The sequence below is a fragment of the Dipodomys ordii genome, unplaced genomic scaffold (assembly GCF_000151885.1).
Source record: "Dipodomys ordii isolate 6190 unplaced genomic scaffold, Dord_2.0 Scaffold17, whole genome shotgun sequence".
In the NCBI taxonomy this organism is placed as follows: domain Eukaryota; kingdom Metazoa; phylum Chordata; class Mammalia; order Rodentia; family Heteromyidae; genus Dipodomys; species Dipodomys ordii.
The window spans coordinates 15,203,866-15,231,552 of NW_012267233.1; the positions used below are offsets into that span (position 1 = coordinate 15,203,866).

Below are 27,687 nucleotides of genomic sequence, written 5' to 3' on the forward strand. Positions count from 1 at the left end.
CAAATTCAGCTGGGGAAGACTAAAGACTTCATCTCCAATGAGTCAACAAAATGCCAGACTGAAGGCATAGCTCAAGTACCAGTCATGAACAAAAGAACTGGAGCAAGAGCATGAAGCCCGGAGTTTAAAACCTGGTATGGGAAAAAAAAAATTAGGAGTCTCTCCTAATATAATTCGTCTATTGCAACTAAAGGGTTCAATTCTGAACCAGGTGCTGGTGGCTCACATCTGTAACTCTAGCTACTCAGGAGACTGAGATCTGAGGATCATTGTTCAAGAAAGTCTATGAGACTCTTAATCTCAAATTAATCACCAGAAACCCAGAAGTAGAGCTGTGGCTCAAAGTGGTAGAGCACTAGTGGCTCAAAGTAGTAGAGCACTAGCCTTAAGATAAGTAGCTCAGGGACAGCATCCAGGCCCTGAGTTCAAGCACAACCACCAGAGGGAAGAAAAAAAGGGGGGATTCAATCTGTTGTCTGTCTGTTAAGATCACTCCATAGTCATGGTAACAAAGCTAAATCAACACCCATAGAATTCTTATCTTTCTATGTTCTATAGAGAGCAAAGCATACATCTGTCAAACTTGTGCAAATTTACCAATGCACCAGGAAAAGGAAACCTTTTTTTTTCTTTCCTTCTTGGCAATACTAGAGTTTGAACTAAGAGCTTACACTTAACACAATGTAACTGGTACTCTATACTTGAGCCATGCTTCTAGCTTCTCAGAAGCTGTCTTCTGTCTTAAAAAAAAGATACTTTCCTCTCATCCATCTTGATGCTAAGACTAATGTATTAAAACACAGAAGTATTCTACCTATAGCGCTAAAATAGCAATTTAGGATTTTATGCATACACACACACACACGTGTGTGCATATACAAATATATACACATATATATGTCTTAATTCTTATATATTCCAAACCTATGAAACTAAAAATATCAAAAAATATTCATATTATGATTTAGATGACAGTTTATAAGATACAGATATTTTCTCTTTTTGGTAGTACTGAGTTGTAAACTTAAAGCCTCATCAATGGTAAGCAGGACCTCTACCACATAAGTTAGTCTGCCAAGCCTTTCTGCTCACTTTTCATTCAAACCCAAGGCGCTCTACCCAAGCACGCTTGAGCTACAGCGCCACTTCCGGTTTTCTAGTGGTTTATTGGAGAAAAGAGGCTCATGGACTTTCCTGCCTGGGCTGGCTGCGAACCAGGATCCTCAGATCTCAGCCTCCTGAGTAGCTAGGATTATAGGCGTGAGCCACCGGCACCCGGCATAGTCCTGGGTCTTAAACTCAGAGCCTGGGCACAATTCATGATCTCCTTTTGCTCAAGGCTAGTGCTCTACCACTTGAGCCATAGCGCCACTTCAGCTTTTTCTGTTGATGTGGTACTGAGGAATGGAACCCGGGGCTTCACTCACACTAGGTAAACATTACCATTAAGCCACATTCCAAGCCCTGTTGCTTGGCTTTTTCACTCAAGGATGACCCTCTACCACTTGTACCACAGCGCTATTTCCACTTTTTTTTCTGGTTATTGGAGGTAAGTATGTTTTTTAGATTTATCTTTCTCAATTAGCTCTGAACAGTTATCTCAGATTTCAGTCGCCTGAGTAGCAAAGATCACAGGCATGACCTGCTGGCTCCATTTTATCAATGATTTACCAAAAAAAATAAATAAATAAAACTTTTTTTTTTTTGGTCCGGTCGTCGGGCCGGAACTCTGGGCCTGGGCGCTGTCCCTCAGCTCTTCAGCTCAAGGCTAGCGCTCTACCACTTGAGCCACAGCGCCACTTCTGGCTTTTTTCTTTTTGCTTATGTGGTGCTGAGGGCCTCAGGCATGCAAGGCAAGTGCTCTAACCACTGAGCAACCTTCCTAGCCCCTGTTGTTTTTACCTTTCTCCCCACCATCACTTGAATTTCTGCATGTAAGTTGTGAAACAGTCTTACCTGGAAGCCTCATTTCCACATATCCTCGTACTCTACTAACGAGATCAGAAGGAGGTCTCTCTCCTGACTGTCCTGTTCCAGCTTCATGTGTATGAATATCCAAAAGCAACATCTCATTCAGCATAACCTGACGAAGTTTTGGTGAGAACTCTGTTACCAACTCCAAACAAGCAGCAAACAGTTGTTTAGCATGGGAAAAGTCCTATGCAAGAAATAACAGAACAGTGTGCATTAACTTTCCTTTGGAATCAAAGTATGTGTTTTCCCAAGTAGAGAGCAAAGAGATTAAATACTTACCACTCCTTACCTCAGAGAATAAGGTTAGATTGTCTTTTTTTGGGGTCCGGTCATGGGGCCTGAACTCTGGGCCTGGGTGCTGTCCCTCAGCTCTTCAGCTCAAGGCTAGTGCTCTACCACTTGAGCTACAGCGACACTTCCAGCTTTTTTCTTTTTGTTTATGTGGTACTGAGGAGTTGAACCCAGGGCTTCAGGCATGCAAGACAAACACTCTACCACTGAGCCACCTTCCCAGCCTTAGATTGTCTTTTTATCGCTTAGTCCTAAGAGGACTTAGTACTTTTGTAAGAAAGAAAAAAAAAAAATACAGCCAGGACCCCAGAGCTTACCCCTGTAATCCTAGCTACTCAGGAAGCTCAGATCTGAGGATCATGGTTAGAAGCCAGCCTGAGCAAGAAAATTTGAGACTCTTATGTCTGTCTAATAAAAGCTAGAAGTGGACCTGTGATTCAAGTAGTAGAGTGATAACCTTAAGAAAAAGAAGCTCAGGAACAGTGCCCAGGCTTTGAATTCAAGCCCTAGGACCACCACAAAAATTAGTAAGAAGTAACAGGTAATGAAAACCAGCCACCAGTGGCTCATGCACAGGCATGGGCGCACATATGCAAAACCTACATTATCTACATTCTGGATTATTGCTGTGTGAGTCAGCTGGGAGACTCAAGAGTCTACAAACACCAATCTCTTCAACAAAGATCACAGAAGTGTTTACTCTCTGGATCTTGATTCCTCATCTACTTTTTCAACTGCCTCACTTCATATAACCCACTAATTATAACTATTTCCTTTACAACCTTTCTTTTCTTTATGGTATCAACCTCTTTGGATTCACTCTCTATCACTCTCCTTCATTAATCCTTTCTCACCGTTTTTTTCCCTGATTTAGTGGCGTTGTGGCTCATGTGGTAAAGCGCTAGCCTTGAGCTGAAAAGCTGAGGGACAGCGCCAGGGCCAGAGTTCAGGCCCCAGGACCCACAAAAACAAAAACAAACAAAACAAAACAAAAAAAAAAAAAAACAAAGCCAGCCTGGGCAGAAAACTCATCAGACTCTTATCTCCAATAGACAACTAGAAAACCAAAAGTGGTGCTGTGGCTCAAGCAGAGAGCTCTTGCCTTGAGCTGACGAACGCAGGGAAAGCACCCAGGCCCAGAATTTAAGACCCACAACCAACAAAAAAAAAAAGAAAAAGAAAAGGAAAAGAAAACAAAAACAAAACTGGAAGTAGACCTGTGGCCTTTAGTTGAGGGACAGCATCCAGGCCCAGAGTTCAAGCCCCATGACCAACCCCAAAATAAGGATACAAGAATGTTCTTAACCAGTGCTGCATTCAACTTTCACTCACCTTAACAACACTGCAGTGTAAACCTTTGGCCAAGAGAATATACACCAAATCTCTTGTTAAATTGTCCTTAATTCCCAGAATAACACCACTATATACAGAGGGTATTTCCCACTAGAAAAAATATAAATATATTAACACACACAGAGAAAGGAAAATCTAGGCAAGTCTTTCAATAATCATCAATCACAAAAAAGAAAATCAAACTGAGTACTGGTGGCTCACATCCGTAATCCTAGCTACTCAGGAGGCTGAGACCTAAGGATCATGGTTCAAAGGCAGCAGGTCAAAAACTCCATGAGACTCTTACCTCCAATTAATGCCCTAAAAAACAGAAATGGTGCTGTGGCTCAAAATGGTAGACTGCTAGCCCTGAATTCAAGCTCTATGACCAACAAAACAAAAACAGAAAAGAAAGCCAGATTTTCCAAAAAGAACAGAAAATGCTAATCAAAATGAAACTTTTCACTTTACTATAAAGAGCAGTGATAATTAAATGAATGGAATCTTGTGAAGGATGATGATACATTGGAAAAAAAATACACAAGGGGGGGGGCATAGCTCAATGGCGACCCCCTGAACTAGCATGTAGCCAGGCACTGTATTCAGAGAATCAAGAGAAGTGGCAATAAGAAAAATAAACTTAAAAGCTAGGAGCTTTATATAACTCATGTGATCCTACTAACAATACAATGAAGTAGGTACTGTTATCTTTATTTTATAAGTAAGAAAACTGAGAGACATAGAAGCAACTTAAGATTATGAAATTAATAAGTATGAAGATGGAATCCAAACTAATTCAGTCTTTTTTAAACATTACACCATATGCCTCTCACTATTATTCTACTCATTTTTCCCTTAAAAAATAAACACTAAGAGCCAGATACTGGTGGCTTATGTTTATAATCCTAGCTACTTGGGAGGGTTAGATCTGAGAATCACAGCCCAATCAAGAAAGTCCATGAAACTTTTTTATTTCTATTTTTTGTGCCAGTACTGGAGTTTGAACTCAGGGCCTGGACACTGTCTCAAAGCTTTTTTGCAAAAGGCTAGCAATCTATCACTTGAGCAACATACAGCTCTACTTGCAGCTTTTCTGGTATTTAATTGGAGATAAGGGTCTCATAGACTTTCTTCCCTGGGCTGACTTCAAACCACGATCCTCAAATCTCAGCCTCCTGAGTAGGTAGGATTATAGGCATGAGCCACCAATGCCTGGACCCATAAGACTCCTATCTCCAATTAGCTACTAAAAAAGCCAGAAGTGGAGCCGTGGCTCAAGTGATAGAGTACTATCCTTAAGCAGACAAGGCCCAGGGCCTGAGTTCATGCCCCAGAGCATAAATAAGTAAATACATAAATGAGTAAATAAATACACTAATAAATAGCATCAACTCAAAGGGAATCTAAACTAAAATTCAACATTATTTTTCATTTCACTGCATTTGGATATTTAAGCCCTACAGAATCCAAATGAATTTTCACTTTTTCACTACAGTTTTAGAAAGCAAGGAAGGCCATGCCATGTTGGCCTCAAATTCATAATCTTCCTATTTCAACTTCCCAAGTGCTGGAATTATAGGCATGTCCAGCTTAAACTGGGGCTGGGAAGGTGGCTCAGTGGTAGAGTGCTTGCCTCACATGCATGAGGCCCTGGATTCCTCAGCACCACATAAGCAGAAAAAAGCTGGAAGTGGCACTGTGGCTCAAGTGGTAGACCGCTTAGCTTGAGCTGAAGAGCTGAGGGACAGCACCCAGGCTGAGAGTTCACTCCCATGACCGACAAAACAACAACAAAATATTATTTACTGCTGGGCACTAGTGGTACAATCAACAAAGTCCATGAGACTCTTATCTCTTATTAAGCAACAAAAAGCTGGAATTGGAATTGTGGCTCAAGTGGTACAGCTAGCCTTGAGCAAAAATGCTCAGAGATAGTGTCTAATCCCTTTGTTCATTCAATCCCCAGGACTGGCAAAAAAAAAAAAGGAGGGGGCGAGGGAGGGAGAAAAGTAAAGAGAAATGGTGCTTATTAAAAGCTATTTTCATCTGCACTTTCCACACAGCGAATATTTATGTGTGTGTATGGATGTATCTGAGCTGACACTCAGGGTATCTCAATCACTCAGAATGCTGTCTCACAGACAGTGCTCTACCACCAGAGCCATAGTTCTAGGCCACAGGAAACTTTGTAACTTCAGCAATAGGTCACTCACTTAGGTGAGAGGTGTTTTGTTGTTGTTTTTTTAATTCTGAACAAAAATGTTCTATAAGTAACGTTTTAGCTGGTACATGGACTGCATCTGTCATCCCAGCTACAAAGGAGACCAAATTGGGAGCATAGAAATTCCAGGCCAGCACCGGAAAAAAATTGTTTTAGAGTTCACAAGACCCTATCTCAATAGAAAAAAAAAAAAAAAAGATCTTGTGGAATCAGCCTGTAGTCACACCTATAGTGGGAAACAGAAATAGGATTCTCTGTTTCAAAATCAACCAGAGCAAGGTTTGAGAGTATATAGTTCAAGTCATAGATAAGAGGTCCTGAATTCAAACATCACTAACAGAACAAAATGTTTAATAAATTGGTTCCAAGATGTAAGCCATAAATTACAAGACAATGCTAAAATGGAAAAACATGAGCTAGAAATGTAGCTCAGTGATGTTATTTGCTAGCATAAACAAGATCTTTTCACCGGTCGTGGGGTCTGAACTCTGGGCCTGGGCGCTGTCCCTCAGCTCTTCAGCTCAAGGCTAGCACTCTACCACTTGAGCCACAGCGCCACTTCTGGCTTTTTTTTTCTGCATATGTGATGCTGAGGAATTGAACCCAGGGCCTCAGGCATGCAAGGCAAGAGCTCTACCACTGAGCCACCGATCTTAAGTTTGATCCCCAGCATCACCAAAAGAAAATCGATTCAGTACTAAGTATTAGTTAAAGATTGTATACAGAATATATATTTAGTTTTATAGCCAGATGCCGATGGCTCATGCCTGTAACCCTAGCTACTCAGGAAGCTGAGATCAATTAACTACCCTGTGTACCCCCCTCAGGGACAGTGTACAGTGTGTAGGCCGAATTCAAGCCCCAGAACCAGTATAAACAAATAAATGAATTTAGACACTCTGAAAACAAATTTAATACAACTCATTTTGAGCTGTTACTTCTTTCTAAACATTTTTTCTTTTTTTGTCGGTCATGGGGCTTGAACTCTGCCTCTCAGCTCTTTAGCTCAAGGAGAGTGCTCCACCACTTGAACCACAGCACCACTTCCGGATTTCTGAGTGGTTTATTGGAGATAAAGAGTCTCACTGACCTTTCCTGCCAGGACTGGCATTAAACCGTGATCCTCAGATCTCAGCTTCCTGAGTAGTAGTTAGGATTATAGGCGTGATCCACCAGTGCCCAGCAACATTTTCTATTTTTTGACTTCAATGTATGTTAAAAGTACAATCATGGTCATGCAAAAGTCTTAAAATTGTTAACAAAAAGGGGTCCTTATTCTCAAAAGGTTCCAAAACTGGCTCTTAAATTAGATTACGCTAAAAAACCAAAGTAATTTGCACTTACTTTTTTTGTTTTTTTTTGCCAGTCCTGGGGGCTTGAACTCAGGGCCTGGACACTGTCCCTGAGATTCTTTTGCTCAAGGCTAGCACTCTACCACTTGAGCCATGGCACCACTTCCAGCTTTTTCTGTTTATGTGGTACTGAGGAAACAAACCTAGGGCTTCATGCATGCTCAGCAAGCACTTTACCGCTAAGCCACATTCCCAGCCCTGTACTTATTTGTAACAGGGGATTCCTTACCTTATTAGATACTGTCCAAAATTGGCGCTCTGAAGTCATACCGTGTAACTCAATTAAAATCTGTCGAATCCTCCAGGGATCCACGGACAATATAAGCTGATGTTCCAGTTGACCAATGTTAACACTAGCTGAGGCTAAGGAAGAGTTCTATTTCAGAAATGATTTAATTCAAACAGATGTGCAATATTACAAATATGAGAATGACAATTCAGAGAATAGTAGATGACTTAAGTATTATGTTGAAAGGTTAGCTCTTACTTGAGAACTAAGTCATTCAATATAAGGGGAAGTTATAGCTGGGCACCAGTGGCTCATGCCTATAATCCTAGCTACTCAGGAGGCTGAGATCTGAGGATCAAGGTTCAAAGCCAGCCAGCTGGGGCAGTAAAGTCCTTGGGCTTCTTATCTCCAATAAACACTAGAAAACTGGAAGTGGCGCTGTGGCTCAAGCAGTAGAGTGCTCTCCTTGAGCTGAAGTGCTGAAGGACAGTGCCCAGGCCCAGAGTTCAAGCCCCACAGACCGACCAAAAAAAAAAGGCTAAGATATATAACTTTATGGCAGGGGCTGGGAAGGTGGCTCAGTGGTAGAGCACTTGCCTTGCATGCCTGAGGCCCTGGGTTCAATACCTCAGCACCATATAAGCAAAAAAGAAAAAAAGTCGGAAGTGGCGCTGTGGCTCAAGGGGTAGAGTGCTAGCCTTGAGCTGAAGAGCTGAGGGACAGCGCCCAGGCCCAGAGTTCAGGCCCCATGACCAGACCCCCCTCCTCCCCCCCCAAAAAAAACTTTATGGCATACAGAAAACCTATCACAGTTTGAAGTATATCTATACATAGTAAGCAAACACATTAAAAGCTAGACAAAAATATAAACAAAATTAAAGAACTTCATGGATATTTGTGGGCTTTATGGGAGGAAGTAATCAGATTACTATTTTGAATATACCGTGTTAAAGAAAGGATGCATAATATGTAAAATTTTAGTGACAAACATTAAAGATACATGTTTTATGAAAAGGGGAAGAGAAAGAAAGCATTCTCTTCCCATACATGATTGATAAAATCATTCCCCAATGATTGTTAAAATAACTAATTTTAGCTAACAAATAGTCTTAAATAATGTATTTCTGGTGTTTGTAACAGTTTTCTTTCCTTAGTAAGTGAATACACAAACAGTTGAAATATAGTGAAACACAAAATAGTTCAGCTTTTACTTCTGTTAAGCCGATTTCTCTACCTTTACAGTTTTAAAGCATATGATTCTTATTAATAAACAAACTTGAATAAAGGGGCAAAGGGTCAATGCTTTAGCTGGTAGTCTAGCGAGCTAACCTGGGATATCATAAAATGAAGTTACAGGTTTAATGCACAGATTTACTCTAGGGGCTCTCTTCCTCATTTGGTCAACCAGTAGCTTTCGTTCTTCATCTTTCAACAATGTAATAAAAAGCTCATGTGAAGAAATCATAAACACATACTGCAGATCTTCTAATCCCAGACACACATTCCTAGATTAGTAAGAAATATAAAACAAAGAATATAATTTAGTTGAGAAAAACAATCATATCACCAATTTTAATAAGCCATTTCAATAAGCCATCATTTCATAAATTATAACAATATTTTAAATTTTTCACATTTTCCACTTAAAAGAGAATGTTATGTATTTAATTTTTTTTGCTTGGTTGTGGGACATGAACTCAGGGCCTAGGCGCTGTCCCTGAGCATTTTTGTTCAAGGCCACAACTTCACTTTAGGTTTTTTGGTAGTTAAATGGAGATCAGAGACTCAGACTTTCCCGCCTAGGATGGCTTGAAAAGTGATCCTCAGATCTCAGCCTTCTGAGTAGCTGGGAATACAGGCATGAGCCACTGGTGCCCAGCACATATTTAAATTTTTATCCATGTTTAAAATTATAGTATCAATGTTACAAAACTAAAGAAAAGTATCTATATAGCTTTAAGGTTTCAAATGACTACATAAATTTGAACTGGTTTTACAAGCATAAACTACTACATAGTTAAAAACTTTTCAGCCAGGCATAGTGGCTTGTGCCTATAATCCTAGTAACAAGATACAGGCTTTATCAGGATTGAGTTTGAGGCCACCTGTGATAGATTATCAAACACTTTCTCAAAACAAAAATACTTTTTTCTCACACAACTAAAGTTTAAAAAGAAAAGAAAGGTACTTACTTCAGAAAGGCAGCCATGTTTCCTTTCAAAGACTCTGAAGCTTTTTCTAAATGTATTGATCTTGAGCATACCTAGAAATTTGAACGTGGCTATTTTTTAAAATGTAGAGAACAGTTTTAAAATGTTTAAATGTAAAAACAATGAGGCCAGGCACCAATGGTTCATGTCTGTACTCCTAGCTACTCAACAATTTGAAGCTGGGCACCGATGGCTCACGTCTGTAATCCTAGCTACACAGGAGGCTGACATCTGAGGATCACAGTTCAAAAGCCAGCCCAGGCAGGAAACTCTGTTGAGACTCTCATCTCCAATAAACCACTTGAAAACCAGACGTGGTGTTATGGTTCAAGCGGTGTTATGGCTCAAGCAGTAGAGCTCTTGCCTTGAGCTAAAGAGCGCAGGGACAGCGCCCAGGCCCAGAGTTCAAGCCCCACTGCTGACCAAAAAGAAAAAAAAGAATTTGAGAGCTGGGATGTTGGCTCAGTGGTAGAGTGCTTGCCTCCCATTCATGAGGCCCTGGGTTCGATTCCTCAGCACCACATAAGCAGAAAAAAGCCAGAAGTGGTGCTGTGGCTCATTTGGTAGGGTGCTAGCCATGAGCTGAAGAGCTGAGGGACAGCGCCTAGGCCCAGAGTTCAGCCCCCACGACCAGTACTATAAAAAAAAAAAAAAAGAATTTGAGATCTGAGGATAGCTAGTTGAAGTCAGCCCAGAGAGAACAGTCACTGAGAATCTTATCTCTAACCATGAAAAAAAAGCCAGAAGTGAAGCTATGCTTCAAATGATAAGAGTGCCAGTACACAAATACATAAACATTGCAGAAATACTGTTTGGCACACTATAGTGTTTTCTGAGAACTTTTTTTTTTGGGGTCCGGTCGTGGGGCCTGAACTCTGGGCCTGCGTGCTGTCCCTCAGCTCTTCAGCTCAAGGCTAGCACTCTACCACTTGAGCCACAGCGCCACTTCCGGCTTTTTTCTTTTTGTTTATGTGGTGCTGAGGAATCGAACCCAGGCCCTCAGGCTTGCAAGGCAAGCGCTCTACCACTGAGCCACCTTCCCAGCCCCTCTGAGAACTTATAAATTGCCAAATTTTGTGAAGTAAGAAGTATTTTTTAGGAATCAGTAATCCCTGTCAAAAGTTAAAAAAAAAAATGAGCCAGTACTAATTAATAGGTATTGAATGGTACTGCTTGTATTAGGGCAAGGAAATTTAGAGCCTCTCCCTCTTTCTAGACTTTTCTTGCTCATGGCTGGTCCTGGTAGAGTACCAACCTCTTACTGGTTTGTTGGAGATAAGAGTCTTTCAAATATATTTGCCCAGGTTGGTTCCAAATCTGGATTCTCAGATCTAGCCTCCTGAGTAGCAAGGATTGTAGATAGGCATTAGCACTGGCTCCCAACCAAATATTGAGTTTATTTTCCATTTTGACCCAACATTTATTGTCCTTTTGCAACATGTCATTTTTAGAAACTGCTTGTGAGGGCTGGGAAGGTGGCTCAGTGGTAGAGCACTTGCCTTGCATGCCTGAGGCCCTGGGTTCGATTCCTCAGCACCCACATAAGCAAAAAGGAAAAAAAGCTGGAAGTGGCGCTGTGACTCAAGTGGTAGAGCTCTAGCCTTGAGCTGAAGAGCTGAGGGACAGCACCCAGGCTCAGAGTTCAGGCCCCACGACCAGACCCAAAAAAAAAAAGAAAGAAACTGCTTGTGATTAGTTTTCCAACAGTAACTCAAAATCATGTAAAATAAAATCAACCTACTCTCTATATAAACACCCAGATGGGCTTATATTATTCTAAATGTATATACTAAATTAGAATTTCTCAGACATATGCTGAGAATTTCTTCCCATATGTACAGGATTTCTTTCCATATATGAACTACAAGATATCAAAATCAAAATAGAGCATCATTAGTGTGAAAGTCTCTGAAAAAGCTGCCAAAATTTTTCTATGCACACAAATGTTTTTCATAGCATCATTCTAAGAGCCAAAAACTGATCAATTGATTTAAAAAAATGTGATATTATCCATTCAATGCAATTTTACTGTCATAAAGAGAAACAAAGCTGGGCACTGGTGACTCACACCTGCAATCCTAGCTATTCAGAAAGCTGAGATATGAGGGTCACTGTTCCAAGCTAGCGGACAGACAAGTACTGGTAAGAGTCTTATCTCCCATCTCCCTTCAATCACTTATAAACAGGAAGTGGAGCACTAGCCTTGAGCAAAAAAGAGATCAAGGAGAGCACCTAGGCCCTAAATTTAAGCCCCATGACTGACAAAAGAAAAAGAGAGAGAGAAGTATTCATACATACTGCAACACAAATTTTAAGAAAATTATGTCAATTTAAAGAAGCCAGTTATAAAAGACCATCTAGGGCTGGGAATGTGGCTTAGTGGTAGAATGCTTGCCTTGCATGAATGAAACCTTGGGTATATATATAAAAACAGAAAAGGCTGTAAGTGGCGCTGTGGCTCAAGTGGTAGAGTGCTAGTCTTGAACAAAAGCAGCTCAGGGACAGTGCCTAGGCCCTGAATTCAAGTGCCAAGACTGGCAAAAATAAAAAAATAAAAGATCAACTATCACAAGCTTAAATTTACACACAATATGCAGAACAGGAAAATCTAGATAGTAGTTGGTCAACATCAGGAGTACTTAGGGAAAATAAATAGAGACTAATCATTGTTAAGTAGTTTTATTTTGGGTGAAAAAGAGGAGGGCTGGGAAGGTGGCTCAGTGGTAGAGCAATTGCCTTGCATGCTCGAGGCCCTGGGTTCGATTCCTCAGCACCCACATAAGCAAAAAGAAAAAAGCTGGAAGTGGCGCTGTTGCTCAAGTGGTAGAGCGCTAGCCTTGAGCTGAAGAGCTGAGGGACAGCACCCAGGCCCAGAGTTCAGGCCCCACGACCGGACCCAAAAAAAAAAAAAAAAGAGGAGATGATTCCACAAATCTAGAAAGCAACTAAAAAATAAATTATACACTTTAAAAAGGTTAATTATGGGCTGGGAAGGGGGTTCGGAGGTAGAGCGCTTGCCTTGCATGCATGAAGCCCTGGGTTCGATTCCTCAGCACCACATAAGAAAACAGCCGGAAAGTGGTGCTGTGGCTCAACTGGTAAAGCGCTAGCCTTGAGCTGAAGAGGTGAGGGACAGCGCCCAGGCCCAGAGTTCAGGCCCCACAACCGGACCAAAAAAAAAATAAAAAAAAGGTTAATTGTATGGTTTGTGAGTTATACATGATTAAGCTTTTAAGGCGAGGGGGGGGAAGGGGGGGAAGCTAGGTATACCAGTGGCTCACACCTGTAATCCTCGCTACTCAGGAGGCTGAGATTTGAGGATCATGGTTCAAAGCCAGTCCGGACAAGAAAGTCCATAAGATTCTTTTCTTTTTTCTGGTCATGGGACCTGAACTCTGGGCGTGGGCACTGTCCCTCAGCTCTTCAGCTCAAGGCTAGCACTCTACTATTTGAGCCACAGTGCCACTTCTGGCTTTTTCTGCTTGTGGTACTGAGGAATAGAACCCAGGGCCTCATGCATGCAAGGCAAGCACTCTACCACTGAACCACCTTCCTAGCCCCTCCATAACATTCTTATCTCCAATAGCCACTAGAAAACTAGAAGTGAAGCTGTGGCTCAAATGGCAGAACTTTATCCTTGAGCAAAAAAGCTCAGGTACAGTGTTGGTTGATGGAATCTGCCCTAATCCTAGCTAAATAATAAATAAAAAGAATGTAAGACAAAACAGAAGAGCACAGCCTATTATTAGTGTGATACCCACAGAAAAATGGAAGTGAGATGAAGGCAGAAAAGATCACAATAGATTTGGTCACTGGTGAACATAAATCAAAACTACAGATCAAAGGGGAAAACAGCTTACCTCAAGAAGAAAATCAATCTTTTCTTTGTTTGGTCTAAGAAATAACTGGTTAAATTGAACACTAATTGTTCTACCTTCCAACATATCACGGACTGTATTGCAAGCACAGACTTTAAAACAGATTTCATCTAGAGCTTCATTTCTATAAAAGACAAAAGCAGATCCCAGAATGTTATTCTTGTCTTTTGTTTTTGAGGGGTTAAGATTTTATGGTTTTTAAGCATAATAGTAAATAGATACCAACTCAGAGAAAAAAATAAGAACCAATTTTAAATTTATAAGGGTTGAGGTAAGTTACAAATTAGGCAACAGAATGGAATTTTTCTCCAAAAAACTTTTCTTTCCAAGCATTTTGAAAACAGACTAGGACAACCAACTTAAAATGTATCCAGTGACTACATAAATTTCCTTACATGAACAAAATGAAAGTAATGTCAAAGATTTTTAGGTAATTAGCATATGCATTTCATAAAGCACTTGCTCTTTTATTCAAACATCAAAATGTAGTTTTCAAATTACTTACCCTTGTTGAGCTCTCTGAAAGAGTTCTCTTAGTACTGACTGCCGGAACTGGACAGGTAAACTGAAGGTTAAATTATCATCAATGAAGATCTGTATTACCTCCTAGAATACATATTACAAGTTGCAACCAGTTAAAAATCACTGAAAATGATTGGAAAATCCAAGTTAAAGAAAACCAAAAAAACATCTTTTCAAAGTAGCCAGGCACTGGTGGCTCATGTCTGTAATTCTAGTAACCAAGAGACTGAGATCTGAGTGTCAACGTTAAAAGCCAGCCTAGGTAAAATAGTCCACGAGACTCCTTGCTTTTTTTTTTTTTTTTTTTGGATCGGTCGTGGGGCTTGGGTGCTGTCCCTGTGCTCTTCAGCTCAAGGCGAGCACTCTACCGCTGGAGCCACAGCGCCACTTCTGGTTTTCTAGTGGTTTTATTGGAGATAAGAGTCTCATGGACTTTCCTGCCCAGGCTGGCTTTGAACCTCGATCCTCAGATCTCAGCCTCCTGAGTACCTAGGATTACAGGCTTGAGCCACCCGCGCCTGGCTCCTTGCTTTAAAAAAAAAAAAAAAACCAAAACCTAAAAATAGCCTGTAATCCTAGCTACTGAGGAGGCTAAGATCTGAGGATAATAGCTCAAAGCTAGGCTAGACAGGAAAGTCTATGAGACTCTTAGCTCCAATAAATTACTCAGAAAAAGATGGAAGTGGTGCTGTGACTAAAGTGGTAGGGCACTAGCCTTGAACACAGAGAGGCTCAGGGACAGTGCCCAGGCCCTGAGTTCAAACCCCAGAACCAACAAAGAAAGAAAGAAAGAAAAAGAAAAGGAAAAGGAAAAGAAAGGAAGGAAGGAAGGAAGGAAAAAAGAAAAAGAAAGAAGGAAAGAAAAAAAGAAAAGATCTAAAAAGAGGGTTTACAGTTATATGTCAGTCAAAGAGTACATTTCCTTTTGGACAGTGTTCCCCTTCCCTCACTCTCTCCCAATTTTTCACTCCTATTCACCCACCAGTTGTTTGCCTTGAATGCATGAGGCCCTGGGTTCGATTCCTCAGCACCACATAAGCAGAAAAAGCCGGAAGTGGCTGTGGCTCAAGTGGTAGAGCGCTAGCCTTGAGCTGAAGAACTGAGGGACAGCGCCCAGGCCCAGAGTTCAGGCCCCACGACCGACAAAAAAAAAAAAAATAATAATAATAATTAAGTAGGACTAGAGGTGGACTGGAGGTTCAAGTGGTAAAATGCTAGCCATGAGCAAAAAAGCTAAGTCAAAGCGAGAGACCCAGGCATTAATGCCTTATATCTGTAATCCTAGCTACACAGAAGGCAGAGGAAAATGATTCAAAGCAAGCCAGGCAGAAAAGTCAAAAATAACCCATCTCTAAAATAACCAGCAAAGAGCAGGCAGGGTTAGAGGAATGGCTTAAGTGCTAGCTCAGAACCTGAGTTTAGTGAGCATAAGGCCCTGAACCCAAACCACAATATTAGCAAAGAAAATAAAACTGGGAGCCAGTAGCTCATTACGATAACCCTAGCTACTCAGGAAACTGAAATCTAAAGAGGAAGATTGGAAGCCACCTTAGAAAGCCATAGTTATGAGAATCTTTTTGTTTTTTTGGGTCCGGTCGTAGGGCCTGAACTCTGGGCCGGGGCGCTGTCCCTCAGCTCTTCAGCTCAAGGCTAGCGCTCTACCACTTGAGCCACAGCGCCACTTCCGGCTTTTTTCTTTTTGCTTATGTGGTGCTGAAGAATCGAACCCAGGGCCTCAGGCATGCAAGGCAAGTACTCTACCACTGAGCCAGCTATGAGAATCTTATCTCCAATTAACCAGCAAAAAGCCAAAAGTGTGGGTCAAATAGGTAACAGAGCCTTGAGCAATAATGCCAAGTGAGAGCATGACAATCTGAGTTCCTCCAGTACCAGCAGGAAAAAAAAAGTTACACTTAAAGCCTTTCTTAAAGAATAACTTAAGATGGGGCTGGGAAGGTGGCCCAGTGGTACAGCGCTTGCCTTGCATGCATGAGGCCCTGGATTCGATTCCTCAGCACCACATAAGCAAAAAGAAAAAAGCCGGAAGTGGCGCTGTGGCTCAAGTGGTAGAGCGCTAGCCTTGAGCTGAAGAGCTGAGGGACAACGCCCAGGCCCAGAGTTCAGGCCCCATGACCGAACCCAAAAAAAAAAAGTAACATAAGATGGACAAACTATGTTCACTCAAAAAAATAATATCAAGGCTAGCACTCTACCACTTGAGCAAAGTCTCATGGGCTTTACTTCTCCAGCTGGATTTGAACCACAATCCTCAGATCTCAGCCTCCTAAGTAGTTAGGATTACAGGCCTCAACCACCAGAGTGTGGCAATCCTTCAAAAGTCTGTTAGCGAGACCTAGTATACAGGAAGGGGAAACTAGTAACTGAAGTAGAACAGACTCTCTGAACACATGGCAAGAAACTTTTAGAATCTCTATCAGCATCTTGCTCAATAGTGAGCATCTAGCACAAAGGAAGGAAAGAAAAACAACTTTCCTCTAGCAGAGACAACTCCCTGACATTTGCTATGCCACAGCTAATTGTCAACCACTAATAATTCAGGATTTTAAGATAGCTACTGTGTTGACTAATTTTTTTTAAGCTTATAATTACATTGCCGATTTCTCTTGAAACTGTACTCATGTTTTTATTTTCTAGTAACACCTTGGTGTAAACACAAAACAAAACCAAGTAAACTCAGGAAAAAAAAACACCAATAATAAGGGAAATTTGTATAATTAAGCAGAATTTCTCACTAATTTTTTTCATAAAGTTCTACTGAAACAGAATTACTATCATTTTTTTAGCAATCTGAAAGTACATGACTTGCCTCAAATCACAGAATAGGTAAATATATGAGAATTTAAAGTCAGTTTGGCTTCTAAAATTTTTCAACTATACCACTGCAACCCCATGATACATCTTACCTGATAGTTGCCAGATCTCAAACAAATATGAACTTGACTATATGGAGTCAACTGTTGAGAGGTGCTATCAGAAGAAGGTACAAGAACATCACATGCTTGACAATAGCCAGCTAACCGCTTCTCATCTATGGTACAATGAAGAGATAATGAACCTATCTGCAAAGTAAGAGTTATACACCATTATCCATTAATGAAATAGAAACAGTAGGCTACCCACTTAGTGTATTTTAACAGAATAAGAAAATGATAATAAAAAATTCAAAACTGGAGGAACTATAAAAAATGAAAAGGTTAAATGTTTAGAGAAAACTGTTGTTCAGAGGTAAGATTCTTAAGATTGTAAACAAGAGTATCTAACAGAAAATGAACATGACCCACAAAATCTAAACTATATAGTCTGTCTGATCATTTCCAAAAAAGGTTTGCCACCCCAAAACTATATACTGATCATTTCCAAAGACTTACACCAACCCCTAATTCAGAGTTTTAAGACCAACATAAACAAATGAACATCATTCTAAGTATGACAATTACCAAGAACTAGCCTACACATTTCAAAAAAACATGAATTAGAGATCTAAAGTAGAACAAAACTTCCGCATCATCCTTACTCAGTAAAAATATAAATGTTACCATGAAATCAAGATTTTTGTTTTTTGGGTTTTTTTGTTGTTCGTTTTTTTTTTTGTTTGTTTTGTTTTGTTTTTAAAAAGGTCAGTTAGCTGGGTGCTAGTGGCTCACACCTGTAATCCTAGCTACTGACAAGGCTAAGCCCTGAGAATCATGATTCAAAGCCAGCCGGGGCAGGAAAAGGCCGTGAGACTCTTATCTCCAGTAAACCACCAGAAAACCCAAAGTGGTATTGTGGCTCAAGTGGTAGAGTTCTAGCCTTGAGCTGAAGAGCTGAGAGACAGTGCCCAGGCTCAGAGTTAAAGTTCCACAACAGACAAAAAAAAAAGTCATTAAAAAAAATTAGTTTTAAGCTGGGTGCTAGTAGCGCACACCTATAATCCTAGCTACTCAAGAGGCTGAGATCTGAGGATCTAGGTTTCAAGCCAGTCAGGGCAGAAAAGACTGAAACTCTTATTTCCAATAAGCACCAAAAAATGTGAAACTATACCTGTGACTGGGAGGTAGATGCTATCCTTGAACAAAAATGCTCAGAGATAGTGCATAAGACCTGAGGTTCATACACCAGGACCAGCAACAACAACAACAACAAATAGCTTTAGCCAGGCACTGATAGTTACACCTATAAATCTTATTCAGGTGGCTGAGTTATTAAGGATGCTGGCTGGAAGCCAACCCAGGGAGACAGATCCCTAAGACTTATCTTTTTTTTTTTGGGTCCGGTCGTGGGGCCTGAACTCTGGGCCTGGGCACTGTCCCTCAGCTCTTCAGCTCAAGACTAGCGCTTTACCACTGTGAGCCACAGCGCCACTTTCCGGCTTTTTTTCATTTTTGCTTATGTGGTGCTGAGGAATCGAACCCAGGGCCTCAGGCATGCAAGGCAAGCGCTTCTACCACTGAGCCAACTTCCCAGCCCCCTAAGACTTATCTTTAACCAGCAGAAAACTGGAAATGGCTGGGTGCTGGTGGCTCACACTTTTAACCCTAGCTACTCAGGAGGTTAAGACATGGAGAATCAGCATTCTACCCAAGCCAGGTGTTAGTGGCTAACAACTATTATCCCAGTTACTCAGGAGGCTGATATCTGAGGATTGTAGTTTCAAGCCAGCCTACGCAGTAAAGTCCTTGAGACTCATCTCCAATAAAACACCAAAAAAGCCAGAAGAAGAACGTAACTCAAGTGGCAGAGTAAAAGCTTTGAGCAAAAAGCTCAGGAACAGGGCTCAGGCCTGGAGTTTAAGTTCCAGGCAGAACTGGTACTCTTTACCCCATTACCCCCCCCAAAAAAAAAAATTCCATTCCAGCTAAGTCAGAAAAGTCTATGAGATGTCACCTTTTAACATAAGAGACAGGGCCAGGTACCAGTGGCTCACACTTGTATTCCTAGCTACTCAGAAGACAGATCTGAGGTTCTCAGTTAAAAGCCAAACTGGTCAGGAAAGTCCATGAGACTCTTATCTCCAATTAACCATCAAAAAGGCAGAAACAGAGCTTTAGTGCAAATGGTAGAGCATTCGCCTTCCTCACAAGCACCTCAGGGGCAGCACCCAGGCCCCAAGTTCAAGCCCCAGGACTGACACAATAATAAAAATGTAAACAAATAAATACAAAAGGCAAAAAGCCAAGCGAGAAGCATGGCTCAAGTCTTAAGAGATTGCAAAAAGTTCTCAATAACCCCATCTTCAACTAGTAATAGGTGAGTTTAGTCCAGGCTGGGGGGTTAAGTGACATCCTAGCTTCATAGTTAGCATAAACAGGACCATGTGGTGCAGACCAGCCTGGGCATAAGCACAAGTCTCTAGTACAAATAAATAAGTAAATAAATAAATAAATAACCAGGACTGGGAATATGGCTTAGTGGCAGAGTGCTTGCCTAGCAGGCATGAAGCCCTAGGTTCAATTCCTCAGCACCACATAAACAGAAAAAGCCAGAAGTGACGCTGTGGCTCAAGCAGTAGAACACTAGCTTTGAGCACAGAGAAGGCACAGGGACAGTACCCAGGCCCTGAGTTCAAGCCTCAGAAATGGCAAAAAAAAAAAAGCTGAAAGTAGAGTTATGGCTCAAGTAGTTGAGTGCTGGTCTTGAAAAAAAAAAGGTAAGGGAAACTGTAATGTACTCACCCCCCCACCCCCCAACATCACCTTTACAATGAAATTAAAAAAAAAAAAAAAAGGAGCCAGGTGCCAGTGGCTCACCCCTGAAATCCTAGCTACTCACGAGGCTGAGCTCTAAATCAGCCCAGGCAGAAAGTCTATGAGACTCTTATCTCCAATTAACCACCAGAAAACTATGGCTCGAAGTGGTAGAACAATAGCCTTAAGCAAAAGAGCTCAGGGACAGTGCCCAGGCCCTGAGTTCAAGCCCCATAACCAACATACCACCCCCCCCCCAAATAATCAATTTTCAGTACTTTGTTTTAGCTTTAGGTTTTTGGTGCTAGGAATTGAACCCAGGGCCTTATACATGCTACTTTTTTTTTTTTTTAATCAAGGAGCTTCCCCCTTAACCCCGGTTTTTGTTTTGTTTTTTTCAGTCATGGTGCCTGAACTCTGGGCCTGGGCGTTATCCCTCAGCTCTTCAGCTCAAGGCTAGTGCTCTACCACTTGAGCCACAGTGCCATATCTGGCTTTTTCTGCTTATGTGGTGCTAAGGAATCGAACCCAGGGCCTCATACATGCAAGGCAAGCACTCTACCACTGAACCACCTTCCCAGCCCCCACATTGGTTTTTATCTTCAGAAAAATTAAAGCCAAAAACAAAACAACAACAACAAAAAAAACTCACATTTTAGGGGACCAAATATTATATACCTATGTGGCTATTTACCTCTGCAATTAGTTCTTTGGTTCTAAAAAATTTTTCTCTGGCATTTTCATAGACAGCTGAATTTGTGGAGCCTTGCTGAAAGTATGCTGCACCCAAATCATAACACACCTGTAATGGTAATAATAACTTACTTAATCACTTTTTATGAGCTGACAAAAACTTAGAATTATTTCTCTAAAAAGAAAACATAAGGGAAAATAAAGGTAAAAAAACAACAACAACATTTCACTAAGCAATGCAATAGAAACCACTATAATTTAAGAAAAACAAAAACTGGCTTTGGTGAGATTTCACGTAACCACAGAATTATTGAGAAAGCCAAAGAATTAGATGAGGAAAACAAAAGAGGCAAAAGGAAACAAAACTGGCCCAGGGAAGTTGCCACTGCAGTCAGTGTCAACACTCTGCCAACAGCTTATGTTGACTGAGGCCACCAGTACTAGTCACACAAGCAGCAGCTTCATTGTACAAGTGCAGCCCCAAGAAACTGTATTTAAACGTTCACTACTGCTGCAACCCTCCACAACAGATATTGTACCACTTGGACTTACAGGCTTCTGATTCAGTTGAAAGTCTATCTGTCTGTGGCGTACTGCCCTCAAATTGTATAAGGCTGGAGAATGCCAGCTCTGGAACTTTCAATTTCTTTTGTGAGAAGCAGGTTCAACTTCCCACCAAGTTTCAACAGGTAGGAAATTCTTCTAACACAGAAATACAGATGCTGGGAGCTCCCATCAAAGTAGAAGGGGAACAAATTTCCAGTATAACAAAACTTTTAAATTAATACCTACAAAACTATAGTATTTTCTAGTTGCCTTTATTGGTTGTAAGATTTGAATATTTTTCCAAGAATGTTTTCTTAGATTAATGCCTAGATTCACTGAATGTAAACCTCAAAGATGACTGAGATTACTCAAGTTGGCCATTTGGAGATTATTAAAGTACAGAACATAACAAAAAAAGTACAAAATGAATTAGGAGAGGAGTCTATAGAGATCTGGATTCAAACCAAGATTCAAGATGGTTTGAATCGACGTCTCTACGGACTCCTCATTCGAACCTATGTTTGAACCTAGACTTCCTAAATAGTCTTATCTTTTCTCCGAAAGGCTGAAACATCATCAGTTGTGGGTTGTTTGTCTTGGTGTAGGAGACAGTCTATCACTGAGGTACCTACACTCTCAGTCTTCTTGAACTGATTATAGCTAAAGTACTTCCAATTATTCCCCCAATAAGAGAACAAAGTAGAAACTTCTTGGCCTGAGATCTCTAAATCTGGCCTATTTTATCTCTAAACGTCTCTATTTTCTTACTCAGGTCCTGGGGCTTGAACACAGGGCCTGGGCGCTGTCCCTGAGCTTCTTTTGTTCAAGGCTAGCACTCTACCACTTGAGCTGCAGTGCCACTTGCAGCTTTTTCCGTGTATGTGGTACTGAGAAATTGAACCCAGGGCATCATGCATGTAAAGCAAGCACTCTACCACTAAGCCACATTCCCAACCCTTGTCCTCTATTTTATGGGTCCGGTCATGGGCCTGAACTCTGGCCCTAGGCACTGTCCCTCAGCTCTTCAGCTCAAGGCTAGCGCTCTACCACTTGAGCCACAGCGCCACTTCCGGCTTTTTTTTTCTTTTGCTTATGTGGTGCTGAGGAATTGAACCCAGGACCTCATGCATGCAAGGCAAGCGCTCTACCACTGAGCCACGTTCCCAGCCCCCTTATCCTCTATTTTAATCCTACCAGTCTTCTCCACTTCCCATTCACATATCCTAAAAATGAGCTTCATTACACACACATTATTTCCACTTAAACCAAACCAGCCTTAGCCAACAGATACTTACATTCAAAATTCCTAATCTGGGGCTGGGAAGGTGGCATGCCTTGCATGCATGAGACCCTGGGTTTGATTCCTCAGCAGCACATAAGCAGAAAAAGCCGCAAGTGGTGTTATGGCTCAAGTAGTAGAGTGCTAGCCTTGAGCTGAAGAGCTGAGGGACAGCACCCAGGCACCACGACCAGCAAAAACAACAACAACAACAAAATTTCTAATCTAGTATACCACTTAAAGAACCACTCTACTGCTAAACTTTCTGGATACAGCCCTGTCCTATTCAGCAAACCAAGGTTAATTCTCGTCAGCACATACAAGAGTGCTTTGCACTATTTAGCCCACATTGTTTGGCAGATTTTCATTCTAGAAAGCTTCTTTGCATCAGTACTGAAAGTGTACTAAAGGAACAATAAATATGTACAACACAAACACACATATTACAGTTAAATATAATTCCTCTTTCCAGGCAAAGGCAGAGAACAAACATATCAAAAAGTTCTTCTCTTGCAGTAAATAACTAGTTATTAAAAGAGTTAACATTCTATAGTCAAGAGGTAGTCAAGGTGGATGGGACTGTGGCTTAGTGGTAGAGTGCTTGCCTTGCATACATGAAGCCCTGGGTTCGATTCCTCAGTACCACATAAACAGAAAAAGCTGGAAGTGGCACTGTGGCTCACGTGGTAGAGTGCTAGCCTTGAACAAAAAAAGTTCAGGACAGTGTCCAGGCTCTGAGTTCAAACCCCAGAACTGGCAAAAAAAAAAAAAAAAAGGGGGTGGAGGGGGAAGAGCAGTCAAACAGATCAAAAAACAAAAGTATGACAATGACGCTTACTGCCCTAAAGAACAGAAATACTTGATTCTATGGGAAAAGATTGAAATATTTTTCTTTTAGTCTTAAGTAATGTGAAGAATATACTTAAATATTATCATGCCAAGAAATGAGTATAAGCAATTTGCCTCTTAAAAAAAATAGGAATTGTAACTCAGTTGTATAATTAAGAATATCTGCTGCTGGGTGCTGGTGGCTCCCACCTATAATCTTAGCTCCTCAAAAGGCTTGGAGCTGGGGATCATGGTTTGTTTTTTTTAATGTTTATTTATTTATTTTGGTCGCGGAGCTTGAACTCTGGGCCTGAGCCCCATCCCTCAGCTCTACAGCTCAATGCTAGCACTCTACCACTTGAACCACAGCACCACTTCCAGCTTTCTCTGTTTATGTGGTGCTGAGGAATCAAACCCAGGGCCTCATGCATGCAAAGCAAGCACTCCACCATTGAGCCACCTTCCCAGCCCAAGGATCATGGTTTGAAGCCAGCTCACAGATTTTAAGTCCCTAAGACTCTTATCTCCAATTATCCACTAAGAAAGCTGAAAGTGGACCTGTGGCTCTTGTGGTAAGCATGCTAGTCTTGAGTAAAAACTTCAGGGACAATACCAAGGCCCTAAGTTCAAGCCCCAGAACTAGCGGATATACTCGCACCCCCCTTCCCTAGGTGCCTAGGACATCTAGATGTCTTTTAAGTTTTGTCAACTATCATATTGTGAAAGCTAGAAGTGTTGCATTAATTTCCTTTAAGCAGATTCTGAAAGACTACAAGATATTATAGTAGCTATATGCAAGCTTCATCAAAACTTACCTAGTATCAACACCTCATTAGTCTTGGCTCCAGAGTCAACTAAGGTCAAAAATTATATTCTGGGGGCTGGGAAGGTGGCTCAGTGGTAGAAAACTTGCCTTGCACGCCTGAGGCCCTGGGTTCGATTCCTCAGCACCACATAAGCAAACAGAAAAAAGCCAGAAATGGCGCTGTGGCTCAAGTGGTAGAGCGCTAGCCTTGAGCTGAAGAGCTGAGGGACAGCGCCCAGGCCCAGAGTTCAGGTCCCATGACCAGACCCCCCCCCAAAATATATATATATATATATATTTATATACACACATATATATACATCAAGGAACTAGAACCCAAAATTAGAGAAGGCAGACAAATAAGATCCTTGAAAAACTGGATACTTTACCTAAGGGCCTATATAACAGCTTTGAGGGGATTGTTTTTTGTCTAATTAGGTTTACAATTATATGAATAAACTGCAAATGAGCTATAAATTTACTTACATTTAATATTTAAATCCTTGTCTCCTAAATAGAACTGGGAAGCTATTTCAAAGGCAATTAAATCAAGGTGGGCACTGGTGGCTATTGCCTTAAATCCTAGCTACTCAGGAGGCTGAGACCTGAAGATCAAGGTTAAAAGCCAGGCCAAGGCAGAAAGTCCATGAGACACTTATCTCCAACTAACTCACAAATACTGGAAGGGGACCTATGGCTCAAGTGGTATAGTGCCAACAGAGATAAGGGATAGCACTCAGGTCCTGAGCTCAATGACCAGAATTGGCCTGTGCGCGTGCGCGCGCACGCACGCACGCACGCACGCACGCACACACAAAACTAGGTCACATGAAATTTTCCTTGCACTGTCTTTACAATAAAACCTGAAGAGAAGTTTTATAAAAATTATACACTAGAGGGCTGGGAAGGTGGCTCAGTGGTAGAGCACTTGCCTTGCATGCTCAAGGCCCTGGGTTCGATTCCTCAGCACCACATAAGAAAAAAGAAAAAAGCCAGAAGTGGCGCTGTGGCTCAAGTGGTAGAGTGCTAGCCTTGAGCTGAAGAGCTGAGGGACAGCCCCAGGCCCAGAGTTCAGGCCCCACGACCGGACCCAAGAAAAAAAAAAAACAAAAATTATACACTAGAATTGCAAAGTATTTGAGTTAGAATCATAGCCAAAAGCAGAAATAAATGCTAATTCAAAAATAATAGGATAATCATGAAAGACTTTCAGGAAACTTTCCCACGAATTTGCCATGCAGAAATACATACCTGGCACTGCATTTCCTCAGTTTTGATTTTCAATCCAGCAGTAGAGCTCTCAGTTTCTCCATTTACCATGCCTGGTTCCATAGACAATAAATCTAGAGTTCTCATCGTGTGAACATAAAGATCCTTGTTTAATTTTAGAGCTGCCTCTAGTACCAAAATAGAATCAGCAGCTTGTTCTTTTAGCTGTAAAAATTCAATAAACAAAATACAAGTATAGTAACTGATTATACTAATCCAAAAATTACATACAGTATTTTCAGTAGCTTAGTGTAATGAGCTAGTTATTTTTAAAAAGTCTACCGAGTGCAGGGAGCCAGTGGCTCACCCCTGCAATACTAGCTACTTAGATATGAGGATCACAGTTCGAAGCTAGACAAGACAGAAAAGTCCCTGTGAGACTCATCTCCGAAACTCAAAAACCGGAAGTGCTGTTATGGCTCAAGACGTAGAGCACTACATTGAGCACAAAGAGGCTCAAACAATGCCCAAGTCCTGAGTTCAAGCCCCACAACCAAAACAAAATAAAACAAAAACATCAAACACAGCAAAAGTAAATATATCTTTTAAGTTTTAAAAATAGAGTAAGGGGCTGGGAAGGTGGCTCAGTGGTAGAGTGCTTGCCTTGCATGCATGAGGCCCTGGGTTCGATTCCTCAGCACCACATAAGCAGGAAAACCAGGCCCAGAGTTCAGGCCCCATAACTGGCAAAAAAACAATAAATTAATTAAAAATAAAAATAGAGTAAATTGGGGCTGGAAATGTGCCTTAGTGGTAGAGTGCTTACCTAGCATGCATGAAGCCCTGGGTTTGATTCCTCAGTACCACATAAACAGGAAAAGCCGGAATTGGCGCTGTGGCTCAAGTGGAGTGCTAGCATTGAGCACAGAAAGGCTCAGGGACAGTACCCAGGCCCTGAGTTCAAGCCCCAGGGTTGGCAAAAAAAAAAAAAAACAAGAGTAAGTTCTACTAGGCACCAGTATAACTGGAACACTAGCTATACTCAGGAGGCTGAGTTCCAAGCTAGCCCAGGCAGAAAAGTCTATGAGACTTACCTCTAACCAGCAAAAGGCCAGAAATAGAGGACAAAAAAAAAAAATCTAAGTTCCTACTGCAAAATTAGAAAACAGTAAATGTAGGAAAAATTGCTTTTTCAAAAACAGAATAATGAAAAATAATTTAAGGTAAGTGCTGGTGGCTCAGGCCTGTAATCCTAGCAATTCAGGAGGCTGAGATCTGAGGATCGCAGTTCAAAGCCAGCCTGGGGAGGAACGTCTGTGAGACTCTTATCTCTGATAAACCACCAGAAAACCAAAAGTGGAGCTGTGGTTCAAGTGGTAGAGCGCTAGCCTTGAGCTCAACAGCTGAGGGACAGTGCGCAGGCCCAGAGTTCAAGCCCCATGACCAGGGAAAAAAAAGAAGAAAAGAAAAAGAATTTAAGAGATCACTATGTAGCTCAAGCTGGCCTCAAACTGGAGACATTCCTATTTTAGCCTACTGAGAGGATTACAAATGTGTAAGATCACACTTTCTGAGGGTTAATTGGAGACTCTTTATTTCCAATTAACTGTCAAAACACCAGATCCGTGGCTGTGGTTCAAGTGGTAGAGTGCTATCCTTGAGCAAAAAAACTCAAGGAAGCCAGGTACTGGTGGCTCACACCTGTAATCCTAGCTATTCAGGAGGCTGAGAGCTGAGGATGTTGGTTCAAGCCAGCCCAGGCAGGAAAGGAAAGGCTTATCTTTTTTTTTGGGGGGGGGGTCTGGTTGTGGGGCCTGAACTCTGGGCCTGGGCGCTGTCCCTCAGCTCTTCAGCTCAAGGCTAGCGCTCTAGCGCTTGAGAGCCACAGCGCCACTTCCAGCTTTTTTACTTTTTGCTTATGTGGTGCTGAGGAATCGAACCCAGGGCCTCAGAAATGCAAAGCAAGCACTCTACCACTGAGCCACCTTCCCAGCCCCAGGAAAGGCTGATCTCTTATCTCTGATTAGTCACTTTAAGGAAAAAAGCTTAAGTGGAGTTGTGGCTCAAGTGGGAGAGCACTAGCCTTGAGTGAAAAACTCAGGGACAGCCCCCAGGCCCGAAGTTCAAGCCACAGGACTGCTCACACCCTAGGACAAGCACAGTAAGAAAAAAGGAAAACTATGAGAAAACAAGGGAAGAGGTTGACACTGCTCAAAAAGAAATGTACTCAGTACCTGACTTAACTATAACCCCTCTGTACAACACCTTTACAGTAACAATAAAATTTTTAAAAAGAAAGAAAAAGATGATGATGAGCTGAGCATTGGTACCTCATACCTTTAATCCTAACTATTCAGAAGGCTGAGATCTAAGGATTGTGGTTCAAAGCCAGCCCAGGAAGGAAATCAACAAAAAGCCAGAAGTAGAGGTTTTGAGCAAAAAAAAAAGCTAAGGGAAAGCCCTCAGTCCCTGAATTAAAAAAAAAACACAACCGGGCTGGGAAGGTGGCTCAGTGGTAGAGCACTTGCCTTGCATGCCTGAGGCCCTGGGTTCGATTCCTCAGCACCACATAAGCAAAAAGAAAAAAGCCGGAAGTGGCGCTGTGGCTCAAGTGATAGAGCGCTAGCCTTG

General features: G+C 41.5%; 1 protein-coding gene across 1 annotated transcript in view; it reads right to left on the minus strand.

The window, feature by feature from the left end:
* Window positions 1-27,687, minus strand: part of Ints8 (integrator complex subunit 8) — a 61,550-nt gene that overhangs the window by 27,584 nt on the left and 6,279 nt on the right. Inside the window, exons 6-15 of the mRNA XM_013012401.1 lie at window positions 25,099-25,281; window positions 20,391-20,498; window positions 16,934-17,089; window positions 13,993-14,093; window positions 13,470-13,611; window positions 9,592-9,662; window positions 8,729-8,904; window positions 7,400-7,533; window positions 3,598-3,708; window positions 1,957-2,158 (exon numbers count right to left, since the gene is read on the minus strand). Of these exons, the coding sequence (XP_012867855.1) occupies window positions 1,957-2,158; window positions 3,598-3,708; window positions 7,400-7,533; window positions 8,729-8,904; window positions 9,592-9,662; window positions 13,470-13,611; window positions 13,993-14,093; window positions 16,934-17,089; window positions 20,391-20,498; window positions 25,099-25,281 (1,384 nt within the window). The remainder of the gene's footprint in view (window positions 1-1,956; window positions 2,159-3,597; window positions 3,709-7,399; window positions 7,534-8,728; window positions 8,905-9,591; window positions 9,663-13,469; window positions 13,612-13,992; window positions 14,094-16,933; window positions 17,090-20,390; window positions 20,499-25,098; window positions 25,282-27,687) is intronic.